The 17,976-nt window shown below is 46.4% G+C and overlaps 1 protein-coding gene across 1 annotated transcript in view; it reads right to left on the bottom strand.

Annotated features, from left to right (window-relative positions):
• The window catches only part of PKD1L1 (polycystin 1 like 1, transient receptor potential channel interacting), a 405,256-nt gene that overhangs the window by 318,081 nt on the left and 69,199 nt on the right, over window positions 1-17,976 (bottom strand). The window contains exons 3-4 of the mRNA XM_044295257.1: window positions 14,916-15,068; window positions 12,755-12,936 (exon numbers count right to left, since the gene is read on the bottom strand). Coding sequence (XP_044151192.1) covers window positions 12,755-12,936; window positions 14,916-15,068 — 335 coding nt within the window. The remainder of the gene's footprint in view (window positions 1-12,754; window positions 12,937-14,915; window positions 15,069-17,976) is intronic.

Genomic DNA, 17,976 nt, shown 5'->3' with positions numbered 1-17,976 from the left:
ATCCACAAATTCCCACATCTGTGTTTCTCCATAGTTATACGCTGGTGTGGGTTGGTTTCTCACCCTATATAATCCCGTTAGCGGACCGGGCTTATATCAAACGAGAAAGTGGTGGCAGCCTACCCGGGCTGAGAAAGCGCAGTTTTACTGGGGCAGTGAAAAGGCTATGTCAGCTTGCTGCCTCTCTGTGCCCGCATGGACAGGAGGTGTCTGTGTAAACTGTATCAAGCTGACCATACGCGCTCTTAAGGAGGGCGCAACGTCACGTCTTGGTAACCAGTGACTATACCGTATCTCGAGAGCTGGACATAGTTGACGTCCAGCGGGCAGCAAGGTGAAGTATTCATCACATATTGGTAGAAGCAAAGTGGGATCAAGATACTAGTGTAAGTGTGGGACCCATACTCCCAGAGACTAAAGAGTACTAGCCGTAGCTTTTTGCCACTGGAGTCTTAAGATAAGCTCAACACTAGAAAGTCTGAGTGCAAATACAATAAGGTTTGTGTGTGTTCAATCAGGTTGCAGTCTGTGTCAGTGATCATCCGTGGCAATGATGGCCAGTATCAAAAGAAGCAAAGCGAAGGCGATGGCTGATGCTATGAACGGTGGCGGGGAGGAAGCAGTCCAGACAGGGGGCCAAGAGGAGGTGGAAGGCAACTTTCTTCAAGGCGAGCACAGCCAAAGCTCCCCAAGAAACCAGTTGCCGGCGGTAAGGCCCACGGTGGCCCGCACTCCATCTGCCTATCCCCTTGCAGCCAGGCAGGCTCGGCTGCTCTCCTACAAGCTGCCCTGGACCGTCTCCAGGCCGGAGACCAGGCTGCCTACGAGATCCTCTTGGCAGCTGCAGAGCGTCGCAAGCAAGCACAGGCCGAGCGTGAGCACCAGCTGCAAGTGCTCCAGCTCCAGTTCCAACTCCAGCAGCCCTCTCCAGCCTGATGTGAGTCTCCAGAGAGCCGGATTTCAAAACTACAGGCGGATGACTTCCCCCTGCTGGACAAAGATGGGGACTTGGACACCTTCTTGTTGGCGTTGGAGACGGCCGTTCATCAGTACCAGCTACCGGAGGACCAGTGGGTCAGATTCCTAACGCCACGTCTCAGAGGTAAAGCACTCAAACTCTTCGGGTACCTGCCCAGCGAGACCATCCTGAGCTATGAGGACATCAAGCAGACTCTGGTCCAGATGTACAACTTAACCCCCGAGACGTACCGGAAAAAGCTCTAGAGTTTGCAGTAGGGCCCTACCCAGAGCTGGGCCGATCACATGCAGGCCTTCCTGAGAGCGGTCGACCAATGGACCATGGACTTGGAGCTCACCACCGTCCAGCAGCTGAAGGAGCTCATCGCCACAGAGCATTGGCCCTTTGCTTCACTTTCCACTTCGGTTGGGGAACCCCGACTTTGCCACCTATGTAAGCAGCCAGGAAACTTCAATGCCTTGTGTCCCAGTCATCGACCCAGAAACCGTCTACTGTGTTGTGTGTGGGTGGGTGTGGTGGTTCGGTCCCTTAACAATTTTCAACCAGTCACCGTGGGCCGTGTCCATGGGACTTAGAGACACTGGCACTGAGATGACTCTGGTATGGCCTGAACTGGTGGCACTACCATATTTATTACCCGGGAGATCACTTACTGTCTCTGGGATAGGAGGAGTATATCCAGCGCTGCCAGTCGCCAAGGTCAATTTGGACTGGGGCGCAGGTCGAGGAGTAAGGGGTATCCTCAAATATCCCTGCCAGTGTTTTGCTGGGGAAGGACTTGGGGCGGCTTGTGTCTAAGTACGTGGCCACTGACACCCCAAGGTCCAATCCCCCAGAATGTGATGCCATGTCCACCCCTGTTGGTACTGATAATGTACATAACATGCCTGTTGATGGAGATGTGGGGGATGTAATGTGTGCCTCTCATTCCTGCCAGCTGTGCTGAGGCCCCAGGATGTGGCCAGCAAGCATGCTTGAACCTGTTGTCCTCAGGTGTGGCTACTGAGGGGACAAGCAGGGGGCAGACAGCTGCGGAGGAGGAGGACGCAAATGAGGTCAGGGCTGTCCCAGCAGAAGTAGGGCTCCCAAGTAAAGCCGCAGTGCAGGGTTTCTTCACAACAGGGATGTCAGAGGGCCAGGTTAGTCCGTCTGGACTGGTGCCTTGGTTGGAAGCTGAAGGGAAGCAGGCACTACCAGCAGTGGCAGTGGCCATAGCTGCTGACACGTGCAGTGAGAGTGCTGGGGCCCTGGGGGCCCCTCAGAGGTCTGATGGCTTTCCCACTTCCGACCAAATGGCTGCCGAGTCAGACAGAGGCCAGGAGACAGTTCCCGGGGGGGACAGTCTCGTCTATTCTACCCACGTCCGGTCCGGGGTTTCAGACGGTGATAGCAGCTGACGCCAGCCTGAATGCTCTAAAAGAGCAGGCGACACAGCCTTCCTCAGGATCAGACCTCGGGCGGGTGGTCTGGGACCAAGGACCGCTGTATCGGGTCAGGGTCCAGCAATGCTCACCAGAGGCGTGGCCTAGGGACCGACAGCTACTGGTACCCTCTCCATTCTGGACGGAGTTGTTGCGGGTTGTGCAGGAGATTCCAATGGCTAGACACCTAGGGGTCACTAAATCAAAGGCCAGATTATCACAGCATTTCTACTGCCTACTGCCATTCATGTGACAAATGCCAGCGGGTGGGGAAGGTGGGGTCACACCCCAAAGCCCAACTGGTAATGCTGCCCATAATTGAAGAGCCTTTCAGGAGGGTGGCTGTGGATCTGATTGGACTGCTGTCCATTCCCAGCAGCTCAGGGAAACACTTCATATTGACGGTAGTAGATTATGCCCCCTGGAACCCGGAAGCCTTCGCCTTGTCATCCATGTGGGCCAACAAGGTGGCCACCGCCTTGCTGGAGATTTTCTCCAGAGTGGGCTTTCCCCAGAAAATGCTCACCGACCAGGGGACCCAATTCATTCTGGCAATTGATGGAGTCCCTCTGTAGGCAGACGCAGGTGCAACATCTGGTGACCAGCCCTTACCACCCGAAGACCAACGGCCTGTGCGAATGGTTCAATGGCACCTTAAAGCAGATGCTTAAGATATTGGTCGACTCCCACGGGCGTGACTGGGAGTGGTACCTCCCACACCTGCTGTTCGCCTACCAGGCGGTCCCACAGGCCTCCACAGGGTTCTCCCCCTTCTAGCTCCTGTACAGGTGATGTGTGCAGGGGCCCCTGGCTCTGGTGAAAGAGGCCTGGGAGGGAGCTGTAGCCACCCCTGGAGTGTCGGTCGTCAGGTATGTTGTGCGTTTCCGGGACAAGATGCAGGCCTTGTCGCAGCTGGTGCACGATAATATGGAGTGAGCCCTGGCCGACCAGAAGCGATGGTACGACCAGATTGCTTGTGAGAGGACCTACCAGGTGGGTCAAAAGGTATGGGTACTGGTCCCCGTACCTCAGGACAAGCTTCAGGCGGCCTGGGAAGGCCTGTACCTTTTGCACCAGTGCCTCAAAGCCGTAACGTACCTGGTAACCCTGGACCACGCCCGGGGAAGGCGGAAGGCCTTCCATGTGAACATGATAAAGGCACATCATGAGAGGGAGGCATGTGCCCTCCGTGTGGTGTGCAACTTTTTAGAAGAGTGGGAGGAGGAGACCCTCCTGGACATGCTCACCTAGGTTAAGGTGGGTGGGTCCATTGAGGATGTGGAGGTAGGCCAACAGTTCTTGAAGGGCCAACGGTCCCAGCTGTGGGCCACCCTTCACCCCTTCCAGGAATTGTTCAGCAACAAGCCCGAACCTGGGAAAGTGGATGCCATCGCATCCTGGCCCATCCCCAAGAAACAGGTAATGCCCTTCCTGGGCACCTATAGGAGGTTTGTCCCCCACTATAGTAGCCTGGAAAAGCCCTTGACGGACCTCACCAAGAAGAAGCTACCCTCCACAGTCAATTGGACAACGACTGCGAGACGGCCTTCCGGGCGCTGAAGGCCACCCTCTCGAGCTTCCCTGTACTACAAGCAGCCGACTTCTCACGGCCGTTTATAGTACAGACCAACGCCAGTGATTCTGGCCTCGGTGCCATGATCAGCCAGGTCGACACTGCGGACCAGGAACACCCGTTTTGTACATGAGTTGGAAGCCCCTGCCGAGGGAGGTGGCCTACTCCACGATGGAGAAGGAGTGCCTGGCAATTGTCTGGGAACTGCAGCGGTTGCAGCAGTACTTATATGGGCGCCGCTTTACTGTGGAGACGGACCACAACCCCCTCAGTTTGGTAAACACCATGTCAGGAACGAATGGGAGGCTGCCTCGCTGGAGCCTTGCTCTCCAGCAGTATCACTTTACCATTCGCCACGGGGAGGGCCGTGACCAAGGGAACACCAACGGGTTAACCCAGCAAGGAGAGGGTGCGAATGGGTGCACGGGGAAACACGGAATGTGCTGCCCCCCTGGCGACCCTGGTTTCATCCCTGCCATTTACTCCAGGAGTGGGTAGAGGAAATCAAACTCCACAGGGGGGCCCTGCTTCAAAAGCGCAACCAGATAGCAGAGGGACCAAAACTCCGCAGGGGCTCTGACTGCTAGCAGGCCACACTTGTTTACATTTCACACCTTAACTTAGACAGAACAGATCCTGCAGGAAAACTTCCCTGCAGGTGGTCTCAGCTAGTATCCAGTTCAATCAGATCCCTCAGACATCATGGAACCGGCGATTCATAAAAAATTATGAATTGCCCGTCCATCACAGGCATAAGTCAGTTATATATCTGCGACCCCGGGGCCAGAACTGACCTGTCCCTCTAGATGCCTTGATCACACTTGATTACAAAATCTAAAGGCTGTAATTTACGTTATCGGCATTATTGCCGGTCATGGACATTAGCAGCAAGACTCAGAAGCGGGAGCCATGTTTAACGACCGCGCCAGCGCCATATATGTATGGCACTCGTAGCGAATAGGTTAAAGGAAAATTGAGGTAAAATTTCAAAATGTCACTCTTTTTGCAAATTTACCATTTTAATCAATTTTCCTGTAAAACAGTAAGGGTTAACAGCTAAACAGACCTCAATATTTATCACCTTGATTCTGCAGTTGTCACAGATTTACTGATACATACGGACGTTCCCGAGACAGGTGGCAGGAGATCTGTCAGATTGGTAACACATGGTTTGATCTGACATGTTTTCCTTTTGGATAAAATTACTTCTGTGTTGTTTCTGGTGCTTGCAACACCTTCTTTCCCCAGGTGTGGCTATTGTGGTCATTTTACCTTCTCTATTTAATGTTGTCTCTCCCACTATGCTATACGGTTTATAGCTAGTGATGGACGAACATCGGCCGGGACGATTCGCGGCGGGCCCCATTCACTTTAATAGCAAGCGAACCTGAAAAACCTTCACATCATATTTGCAGCCACCAAATACTTACTAGAAGTGCACAAATCGTCCTACAACATGGACAGTGACATACCTGAGGGGGATCAATGGCAAAAATTCCCACAAAAAATATGTATTTTAACCACTTCAACCCCGCTAGCTGAAACCCCCTTAATGACCAGGCCACTTTTTACACTTCTGCACTACACTACTTTCACCGTTTATTGCTCGGTCATGCAACTTACCACCCAAATGAATTTTACCTAATTTTCTTTTCACTAATAGAGCTTTCATTTGGTGGTATTTCATTGCTGCTGACATTTTTACTTTTTTGTTATTAATCAAAATTTTATGATTTTTTTTGCAAAAAAATGACATTTTTTACTTTCAGCTGTAAAATGTTGCAAAAAAACCTACATCCATATATAAATTTTTTGCTAAATTTATTGTTCTACATGTCTTTGATAAAAAAAAAATGTTTGGGCAAAAAAAAAAAAAATGGTTTGGGTAAAAGTTATAGCGTTTACAAACTATGGTACAAAAATGTGAATTTCCGCTTTTTGAAGCAGCTCTGACTTTCTGAGCACCTGTCATGTTTCCTGAGGTTCTACAATGCCCAGACAGTAGAAAAACCCCACAAATGACCCCATTTCGGAAAGTAGACACCCTAAGGTATTCGCTGATGGGCATAGTGAGTTCATAGAACTTTTTATTTTTTGTCACAAGTTAGCGGAAAATGATGATTTTTTTGGGATTTTTTTTTTTACAAAGTCTCATATTCCACTAACTTGTGACAAAAAATAAAAACTTCCATGAACTCACTATGCCCATCACAAAATACCTTGGGGTGTCTTCTTTCCAAAATGGGGTCACTTGTGGCGTAGTTATACTGCCCTGGCAATTTAGGGGCCCATATGTGTGAGAAGTAGTTTGCAATCAAAATCTGTAAAAAATGACCGGTGAAATCCGAAAGGTGCACTTTGGAATGTGGGTCCCTTTGCCCACCTAGGCTGCAAAAAAGTGTGACACATCTGGTATCGCCGTACTAAGGAGAAGTTGGGGAATGTGTTTTGGGGTGTCATTTTACATATACCCATGCTGGGTGAGAGAAATATCTTGGCAAAAGACAACTTTTCCAATTTTTTTATACAAAGTTGGAATTTGACCAAGATATTTATCTCACCCAGCATGGGTATATGTAAAATGACACCCCAAAACACATTCCCCAACTTCTCCTGAGTACGGCGATACCACATGTGTGACACTTTTTTGCAGCCAAGGTGGGCAAAGGGGCACATATTCCAAAGTGCACCTTTCGGATTTCGCAGGCCATTTTTTACACATTTTGATTGCAAACTACTTCTCACACATATGGGCCCCTAAATTGCCAGGGTAGTATAACTACCCCACAAGTGACCCCATTTTGGAAAGAAGACACCCAAAGGTATTCCGTGAGGGGCATGGCGAGTTCCTAGAATTTTTTATTTTTTGTCACAAGTTAGTGGAATATGAGACTTTGTAAGAATTTTTTTTTAAATCATCATTTTCCGCTAACTTGTGACAGAAAATAAAAAATTCTAGGAACTCGCCATGCCCCTCACAGAATACCTTGGGGTGTCTTCTTTCCAAAATGGGGTCACTTGTGGGGTAGTTATACTGCCCTGGCATTCTAGGGGCCCTAATGTGTGGTAAGTAGTTTGAAATCAAAATGTGTAAAAAATGACCTGTGCAATCCTAAAGGTGCTCTTTGGAATGTGTGCCCCTTTGCCCACCGAGGCGGCAAAAAAGTGTCATACATCTGGTATCGCCGTACTCAGGAGAAGTTGGGGAATGTGTTTTGGGGTGTCATTTTACATATACCCATGCTGGGTGAGAGAAATATCTTGGCAAAAGACAACTTTTCCCATTTTTTTATACAAAGTTGGCATTTGACCAAGATATTATCACACCCAGCATGGGTATATGTAAAATGACACCACAAAACACATTGCCCAACTTCTCCTGAGTGCGGCGATACCAGATGTGTGACACTTTTTTGCAGCCTAGGTGGGCAAAGGGACCCAAATTCCTTTTAGGAGGGCATTTTTAGACATTTGGATCCCAGACTTCTTCTCATGCTTTCGGGCCCCTAAAAAGCCAGGGCAGTATAAATACCCCACATGTGACCCCATTTTGGAAAGAAGACACCCCAAGGTATTCAATGAGGGGCATGGCGAGTTCATAGAATTTTTTTTTTTGGGCACAAGTTAGCGGAAATTGATTTTTTTTTTTGTATTTTCTCACAAAGTCTCCCTTTCTGCTAACTTGGGACAAAAATTTCAATCTTTCATGGACTCAATATGCCCCTCACGGAATACCTTGGGGTGTCTTCTTTCCGAAATGGGGTCACATGTGGGGTATTTATACTGCCCTGGCTTTTTAGGGGCCCGAAAGCGTGAGAAGAAGTCTGGAATCTAAATGTCTAAAAAAATGTACGCATTTGGATTCCGTGAGGGGTATGGTGAGTTCATGTGAGATTTTATTTTTTGACACAAGTTAGTGGAATATGAGACTGGAGTAAGAAAAAACAAAAACAATAAATAAAAATTTCCGCTAACTTGGGCCAAAAAAAAATGTCTGAATGGAGCCTTACAGGGGGTGATCAATGACAGGGGGGTGATCATAAGGCTCCATTCAGACGTCCGTATGTGTTTGGCGGATCCGATCCATGTATCCATGGATCTGTAAAAATCATACGGACATCTGAATGGAGCCTTACAGGGGGGTGACCAATGACAGGGGGGTGATCAATGACAGGGGCTGATCAGGGAATCTATATGGGTGATCACCCACCTGTCATTGATCACCCCCCTGTAAGGCTCCATTCAGACGTCCGTATGTGTTTTGCGGATCCGATCCATGTATCCGTGGATCCGTAAAAATCATACGGACATCTGAATGGAGCCTTACAGGGGGGTGATCAAAGACAGGGGGTGATCAGGGAATCTATATGGGTGATCACCCGCCTGTCATTGATCACCCCACTGTAAGGCTCCATTCAGACGTCCGTATGTGTTTTGCAGATCCGATCCATGTATCCGTGGATCCGTAAAAATCATATGGACGTCTGAACGGAGCCTGACAGGGGGGTGATCAATGACAGGGGGGTGATCAGGTAGTTTATATGGGGTGATCAGGGGTTCATAAGGGGTTAATAAGTGACAGGGGGGGGTGTAGTGTAGTGTTTTGTGGTACTTTACACAGCTACCTGTGTCCTCTGGTGGTCGATCCAAACAAAAGGGACCACCAGAGGACCAGGTAGCAGGTATATTAGACGCTGTTATCAAAACAGCGTCTAATATACCTGTTAGGGGTTAAAAAAATCACATCTCCAGCCTGCCAGCGAGCGATCGCCGCTGGCAGGCTGGAGATCCACTCGCTTACCTTCAGTTCCTGTGAACGCGCGCGCCTATGTGCGCGCGTTCACAGGAAATCTCGGCTCTCACGAGATGATGCGTATATGCGTCACTCTGCGCAGAGCTGCCGCCTCCGGACCGCACATCTGCGTTAGGCGGTCCGGAGGCGGTTAATCAGGGGCCATTTTTTATATGCATCTTAAAGGGAAACTCTCAAAAATCTGCTCTGCTGGAGCCTACATTTTTTTTATTTTAGGTCATGGGAGTACAGGCCCCCAACATTAAGCATTCACCGGACAGAAAACATAAAGTGATTATGTGGCTGGAGCTATATACGAGACGGTCAGTGGATAACAATTTTACTGCAGGCCAGTGGAGTACAGGCCCCAAACATTAAGCATTCACCGGAAAGAAAACTTCAAGTGATTATGTGGCTGGCTGGAGTTATATTAGACGAACATTGGATATCAATTTTATTGCAGGCCAGTGGACTACAGGCCCCAAAAATTATTAATTCACCGTACAGAAAAGAACAAGTGATTATGTGGCTGGAGGTATATTAGACGGTCAATGGATATCAATTTTACTGCAGGCCAGTGGACTACAGGCCCCAGAAATTATTAATTCACCGTACAGAAAAGAACAATTGATAATATGGCTGGAGGTACATTAGGCGGTCACCATATAACAATTTTACGTTGGCCAGTTAGATTACAGGCCCCAAAAATTATGCATTCAAAGTACAGAAAAGATCAAGTCATAATGGCTGGAGGTACATTAGGCGGTCACCGTATAACAATTTTACTGTTGGCCAGTTACATTACAGGCCCCAAAAATTATGCATTCAACGTACAGAAAAGATCAAGTGATTATGTGGCTGGAGATATATTAGACGGTCATTGGATATCAATTTTACTGAAGGCCAGTTGTGTACAGGCCCCAAACATTAGGCATTCACCGGACAGAAAACAATAAGTGATTATGTGGCTGGAGGTATATTAGACGGTCACTGGATATAAATTTGACTGCAGTACAGTACAAATACATGTCAAATACATATGCTTAAAAGAACTAAAAATATAAAATTGGATTAAAAACATGGCTAACGAAATCCCCCCTCTTGAAAAAAAAACCAACAATGGTAATAGGTGAAATTCAATTAAACACGGTCGTCACAGGTGTTGAATTCCTCCGAGATCCATGCCTCATTCATTTTTAGAAATGTGAGGTAGTCCACACTGTCGTGAGCTAGGCGAGTGCGCTTATCGGTCACGAACCCCCCCCTGCTGTGCTGAACGTCCTTTTCGTACAGGACACTCGACAAGGGGTAAGCCAAGAGTTCCATGGCAAATTGTGCCAGCTCTGGCCACAGGTCAAGCCTGCACACCCAGTAGTCAAGGGGTTCCGCGCTTCTTAGAGCGTCCACATCGGCCGTTAACCCGATTTAGTTGGACACCTGTTGCTCTAGGTCAGGGGTGGCCAACCTGTGGCTCTTGAACCGCATTTGGCTCTTTGCTTCTTCAAGTGCAGCTCTAGCTGTGGAGCCGGAAAGCAGTCAGGCCAGCTCACTCTTCATCCCATGCTCAGATCTCTTTTCCTGATCAGGCACTGTTGCTACTTTGCAGCTCCAGCTCACTCTCCACTACGTTCTGATGCACACAGTGCGAGAACGTTATATGTGAAGACACGCACTATGACCTGACGTTGTGCTCACCAGGTAACAGTGGAGAGCGTGTCAGACCTGCAGAGTAGCAAGTGCCCAAGCAGGAGTCCAGTGCCTGATCAGGAGAGAGAAGATATTTTTTAAAATTATAGAACTGAGTATGGGGGTCTGATCTAAGCATGGGAGGTTCTGATCTGAGCATGGGTGGGGGGTCCTGATCTGGGCAATGGGGTTCTGATCTGAGCATGGGGGGTTCTGATCTGAGCGATGGGGGTTCAGATTTGAGCATGGGGGGGAGAGATCTGAGCATTGGGGGGGAGAGATCTGAGCATTGGGGGGGGAGAGATCTGAGCATTGGGGGGGAGATCTGAGCATTGCGGGGGGCGGGGGGGGAGAGATGTGAGCACTGAGGGTCTGACACTGGGAGTCTGATTTGTGTTCTCTGATCCGAGCATTGGAGGTCTTATTTTGGGGGTCTGGTTTGGAGGTCTGATGAGGTTTGGGGATCTTATTTTAGGTCAGATGAGGATTGGTGATCTGATTTAGGAGTCTGATCTGAGGTCTGATGAAAAATATATTTTTTCTCTGGTAATAAAAAATAAGAAAAATATATTTTTATCAGACCTCAGATCAGATGACCCCTGACCTAGATGTTCCAAGATTCGTATTTTAAACTCCCTACATGTTTTAACCAGATATAGGGGCCCACTTTGACAACACATGAAATAAACCACACCTCCAGTATTGCAATCCGCAAATTTCCATGCCTGATAGGCTTGTGTTCCTGAGCTATCCCCAAAGGTGTCACCAACTTTTATAGGGACAGGCTTTAGAGGAGGAAAATAAGAAAAAAATATTTTTCATCAGACCCCCATAAATATAAGGACATCACATAAAAACGCAATATTAGCCCTCCAGGTCAGAACCCTATCAGCCCTCCATGTCAGACCCCTAACAGACCTCAGAACAGCACTTTTCTTTCAGACCCCCATCAGACCTCAGATCAGCCCTTTTATTTTAGACCTGCATCCACCCTTTTCTTTCAGACCCCGACCAGACCTCAGATCAGCCATTTTCTTTCAGACCCCCATCAGACCTTTTCTTTCAAACCCCCATCAGACCTCAGATCAGCCATTTTCTTTTAGACCCCCATCAGACCTCAGATCAGCCCTTTTTCTTTTAGACCCCCATCAGACCTCAGATCAGCCCTTTTCTTTTAGACCCCCATCAGACCTCAGATCAGCCCTTTTCTTTTAGACCCCCATCAGACCTCAGATCAGCCCTTTTCTTTTAGACCCGCATCAGACCTCAGATCAACCCTTTTCTTTCAGACCCCCATCAGACTGAAATAAAAAACTTCTCTTACTACTCTTGCGCTGCAGCTCTGGGTCCGGCGTTGCGATCCCCTGTCTTTTCCGCCCGCGCTGCTCTGTCATTGACTGCATGCAGCGTCAGGTCATAGTGTGCGCACTATGTCCTGACGCTGTACTGGGTCAGGACAGTGGAGCGTGGGTCCTAGCAAGAAGACCAGGGATGGTGAGTATCGGAAGAGCTTGCATCGCTTTTTCCCTGCTCCTGGGACCTATTGCATACTAGTGAGCACTTCCGTAATGGAAGTGCTCACTAGTATTCGCTTTATAAGACGCATGGCCATTTTCCCCCTACTTTTGGAGGAAAAAAGTGCGTCTTATAAAGCGAAAAATACAGTAACATATGGAAATATATATCTTTTTGTATAGTATGTATATATGTGACATATTGCAGTTAAAAATAGAGAAAAATGCATTTTAAAAAATCACCAATTTTGTGTTTTTAGTAAATATATGCAAATAGTACAGGTATACTTTTGCCACCTAAATAAAGTACAATATGTGAGCAAAAAAACAATGTCAGAATTACTTTGATGTGTAATACCTTTAATAAGTTATTCTCTGATAGGGCTCATAAACAAGAATGTGTGCCGGCCGTGCCTGTATTGCGTTTCACAGATGCGGACCCATTCACTTGAAAGGGTCAGCAATACGGAAGATATGGGCCGGAAGCACAGAGCAGAAGGCCATGGAAGCACTATGGAGTGATTCATTTTGGTCCATGCCTCTGCATCGCAAAAAAAATAGAACATGCTCTATTATTTTGTGGTGTAAATTGATCGTGGACCCATTGGGGACACGACACAACACAGGTGGCACACATTCGTGTGAATGAGCCCATAAAGTGAGCCCATAAAGTCACGCATTTTCTGGATCTGGATTGGTCATTAAGGCCTTTTCAGGCCTGGCCATTAAAGGGTTAATAAGCTTCACTTTATTGCAAAATATAAGCAGGATTATCTTATTGTAATTTACCTGTTATCCTCTCCAAAGAAGCTGCCAAATATCCAGATATCTGTAAAATGAAAGTCTTCCCTATTTGAATTTGGTCATTGCGAAAACTCATGCTGACATCACTGATATAAGGACCAGCACTGGTGAAAATAGCCAGCGTTTCATTTCCATCTCCATGGGGCAAGCACATAAGTTCTGCGCACCTGAACATATATACAAAACATAAAAAAATGTTTAATACTGGACGCATTGCAGATCATTATTTGGGGCATTATTATTGGTGGAGGCATTATAGGTGGTGTCACTATAGGTGACATTATTATTACCGGGGGGCCCACTAGGTTGGTATTATTGTTCCTGGAGGCATTTTTTATACTGGATAGACTATGGGGGAATTTTTATTACTGGGGGAACAATAGGGGACATAACTATTGCTGGAGATGCTATAGGGGAATTATTAATACTTATTACTAGGGAAATAATATGAGGCAATAATTTTTATTATAGAGGGCACTATATGGGGCATTATTAATATGGAGGGGCCTATAGGGGGCATTAGTATTACTGGGGGGAATTTTGGGGGCACTATTTGGTCTGCAGGACTGTGACGATGGGACATCCTCTGCATCTAGAGGACAGAAGGTTTGTACACAAACATAGAAGAGGATTCTTTACGGTAAGAGCAGTGAGACTATGGAACTCTATGCCTGAGGATGTGGTGATGGGGAATTCACTAAAAGAGTTCAAGAGGGGCCTGGATGTATTTCTGGAGTGTAATAATATTACAGGCTATAGGTAGTAGAGAGGGGTCGTTGATCCAGGGAGTTATTCTGATTGCCTGATTGGAGTTGGGAAGGAATTTTTTCCCCCTAAAGTGAGGAAAATTGGCTTCTACCTCACAGTTTTTTTTGGCTTCCTCTGTATAAATTTGCAGGATCGCAGACTGAACTGGATGGACAGATGTCTTTTTTCAGCCTTACAAACTATGTTACTATGTCACTATTTGGGTCTTAATGGAGAAGATGGGAGGTCAATGTCTACATTAGAGGAGACATCACTGGATGTAGGTAGTGCTACCTGTATATTCTCCGGTATGATCGTGGTATTGCTAGATCCACCTACTTGTGTTGGTCAGGCCTACTTGTGTTTACCCTTGCCTTTTGTTAATGTGGACCCACCTACAACATGGGGCCACTATTTGCATTTTTTTCCAGGGCCACTTTATGGTCCCAAGTTTACCTCTGATTTTAACTGTACTGTATATTGTATTTTGGCTCCTTCATCCATTACATAAATGGCTACTTACAATGGTCCAATAATTAAAGTGTTTGTCTTGGAAAGAGAAAAATATTTAATATTTACAGAGTACAGGGAGTAATAAAAATAAAAAAAGATAAAATAAACAAACTCACCTGGTCAAAGCATCAGGGTGCCGCAAAGCAATTCAGTAGTCATATGCTGTTACTGCAAATATCATCACTGAGGCTATTGATTGACCAGTGTCTTGCATGTATATGGTAAGTCACACTTCCAATACAGTAGCGACCTGAAGCTTTGGTAATGGGAGTCATGGCACTAGAACCACGATACTTTGACCAGGTAATTTTTTACCCACTGCAAATTAAATTCTCAGCTTCAGACAACCCCTTTGTAGTAAGCTGACATACTACATGTGACAATCTCACATACAAACTATTATAAGTAAATAAACTTAAAGGGAACCTGTCACCAGGATTTTGTGTATAAGGCTGAGGACATGGGCTGCTAGATGGCCGCTAGCACATCCGCAATACCCAGTCCCCATAGCTCTGTGTGCTTTTATTGTGTAAAAAAAACGATTTGATACATATGCAAATTACCCTGAGATGACTCATCTCACATACAGGACTCATCTCTGGTTAATTTGCATATGTATCAAATCAGTTTTTTGACACAATAAAAGCACACAGAGCTATGGGGATTGGGGATTGCGGATGTGCTAGCGGCCATCTAGCAGCCCATGTCCTCAGCCTTATACACAAAATCCTGGTGACAGGTTCCCTTTAAATATATAAATGAGCTATAAAAGTTGGTAAAATGTATATGTATAGTACAATACATATTGAAATAAACAAATCCATAAAGACGAAAACTATTTATATTTACACATAATTCTATGCATAGGACAATAAAAGGGAAATACCTAGGTGCACATTTCCTTTCTGGACTCCTCCATGTTCCATTCATTTTTGTAGCATTAACACGTGAAATAACTGAGCCATAGAAGGATTCATCAAAAATACTCCTGTTGGCACACATGCAATGTATTTCATCTATCCGGATGGTCAAATCAAACCTAAAATATAATAAGAGAACATGATACATGAATATTACGATACAACATCACTCTTAGGGCTCTTTCACATCTGCGTTCTTTTCTTCCGGATAGAGTTCCGTCGTCGGGGCTTTATGCCGGAAGAATCCTGATCAGTTTTATCCTAATGCATTCTGAATGGAGAGAAATCCGTTCAGGATGCATCAGGATGTCTTCAGTTCAGGACCGGAACGTTTTTTGGCTGGAGAAAATACCGCAGCATGCTGCGCTTTTTGCTCTGGCCAAAAATCCTGAACACTTGCCACAAGGCTGGATCCGGAATTAATGCCCATTGAAAGGCATTGATCCGGATCCGGCCTTAAGCTAAACGTCGTTTCGGCGCATTGCCGGATCCGACATTTAGCTTTTTCTGAATGGTTACCATGGCTGCCGGGACCCTAAAGTCCTGGCAGCCATGGTAAAGTGTAGTGGGGAGCGGGGGAGCAGTATACTTACCATATATTACCCGGGGCGCTCCAGAGTGACGTCAGGGCGCCCCACGCGCATGGATGACGTGATCGCATGGCACGTCATCCATGCGCACGGGGCGCTCTGTCGTCATTCTGGAGCGCCCCGGGAGCCGCACGGACTGTAAGTATACTGCTCCCCCACTCCCCACTACTACTATGGCAACCAGGACTTTAATAGCGTCCTGGCTGCCATAGTAACACTGAACGCATTTTGAAGACGGATCAGTCTTCAAATGCTTCCAGTACACTTGCGTTTTTCCGGACCCGGCGTGTAATTCCGGCAAGTGGAGTACACGCCGGATCCAGACAACGCAAGTGTGAAAGAGGCCTTACTTTAAAGTACATTAGGTCACTTTCACATTTGCGTCTTTGCTGGATCCGTATGGTGATTTGCAAAAATGCATCCAGTATATAATACAACTGTCTGCATCCGTTCAGAACGGATCTGGTTGTATTATCTCCCAAATGAACAAGCGCTTGCTGCCTGCAGCCCTTTTGTGTGCGGTAAGGATACACAACAAAATGGAATTCTGGTGCCCTCCGTTCCCTCCGTTTCAGTTTTGTTCCCATTGACAATGAAAGGGGAGAAAACTGAAGCGTTTTCCTCAGGCTTTGAGATCCTATGATGAATCTCAATATCGGAAAGGGAAAGCACAGGTGTGAAAGTAGCCTTAGTTTATTGAATAATGTGAGTGAAATGTAAGTATTTGCAAATCATTAAAAAGGTACTTTTACACATAAAGTATATCAACAAACGTATCAGGACACCTGCACATTATACCTGCAGGAACTTTTATAACATAGCCCTTGTAGCAAACAGTGGATTTACTGCTGGAGTAGGGTTTCCACCCCTATCGATAATAGATTCAAAGACTCCAGCCAAGTTGTATAAAGTGCAATTTCGTTTTGTTTAGCACACAATTGGTGGTTGCTACGGCAAAGTAAGAAACGTTTCGGTACATCCGTGCCTTCATCAGACTAGTGCCACTTGAAGTACCGGAGGTCTCGGGTGTGGACGCAGTATAAGGAAAACATGCGGTTGTACCGCAGAAGAGAAATGGCGCCTCTTCTCTTCTGCGGTACAACCGCATGTTTTCCTTATACTGTGTCCACACCTGAGACCTCCGATACTTCAAGCGGCACTAGTCTGATGAAGGCACTGATGTGCCGAAACGTCACTTACTTTGCCGTAGCAACCACCAATTATGTGCTAAAAAAAACTAAATTTCACTTTATACAACTTGGCTGCAGATTTATCCTAATGCATTCTCAATAGAGAGCAATCCATTCAGTATGCAACAGCATGTCTTCAGTTCAGTCACTGTACAGTTTTTGGATGAAGAAAATACAGCAGCCATTATTTTATATTGAAATTAACATGGTCCATCACATTAACTTTTTACCATGGTGATGGATCAAGTGACGGACCATGTGATGACCGCACTGACGTCAACACAGGTCCTTTTCCTGTGCACAGCAAAGATGAAGACAGAATAAAAGCCAGGCTGCGCGAGCAAGTGGATTAAGGTGAGTTAAATTATTTTATATTTTTTTTAACTCCGCCAACCTTATTGTACTATGCATTCTGTATTAAGAATGCTATTATTTTCCCTTATAACCATGTTATAAGGGAAAATAATAATGATCGGGTCCCCATCCCGATTGTCTCCTAGCAACCGTGCATGAAAATCGCACCGCATCCACACTTGCTTGCGGATGCTTGTGATTTTCACGCAGCCCCATTCACTTCTATGGGGCCTGCGTTGTGTGGAAAACGCACAAAGAGGAGCATGCTGCGATTATCACGCAACGCACAAGTGATGCGTGAAAATCACTGCTCATCTGCACAGCCCCATAGAAATTAATGGATCCAGATTCAGTGCGGGTGCAATGCGGTCACCTCACTCATCACACCCGCGTGGAAATCTCGCCCGTGTGAAAGGGGCCTAAGGCTTCTCTATTACAGGCTTCTGCTCGTACAAAGAGGTCAGCTAATTGCTGGCAGAGGACTCCAGTGCAATTTTCTCCAAAGGAGAAGGTCTCAATTTTCTCCAAAAACATCAGACTCAAGGTACCCTCGTACAAACTGGCACCCTGTTTCATTGGTCCTTTTAAAGGTTTGAGATAATTAATTCTGGTCAGTTACAAGTTACTCATACTTTCAGTTCTACACATCCCTAATTCTTTTCATGTTTCCCTTCTCAAGCCAGTGGTTTTCAATCATTACTCCAGATGTTTGGTTTCTATTCCTGTTGGCACAGACCATAAGTATGAAGTCAATAATATTCTGGGCATGAAGAAAGTCAAAGGTAAAATCTTCTTCCCGGTGTATTGGAAAAGTTTTTGCCCAGAGGAAAGATCTTGAGAGCCAGTTGAAGAAATTTTTGCAGCAATTTTGACCAAAGAAGAAAGGGGTTTTC

This window comes from Bufo gargarizans, chromosome 5, assembly GCF_014858855.1.
Source record: "Bufo gargarizans isolate SCDJY-AF-19 chromosome 5, ASM1485885v1, whole genome shotgun sequence".
Lineage (NCBI taxonomy): Eukaryota > Metazoa > Chordata > Amphibia > Anura > Bufonidae > Bufo > Bufo gargarizans.
This window is presented reverse-complemented; position numbering and strand designations above follow the sequence as displayed.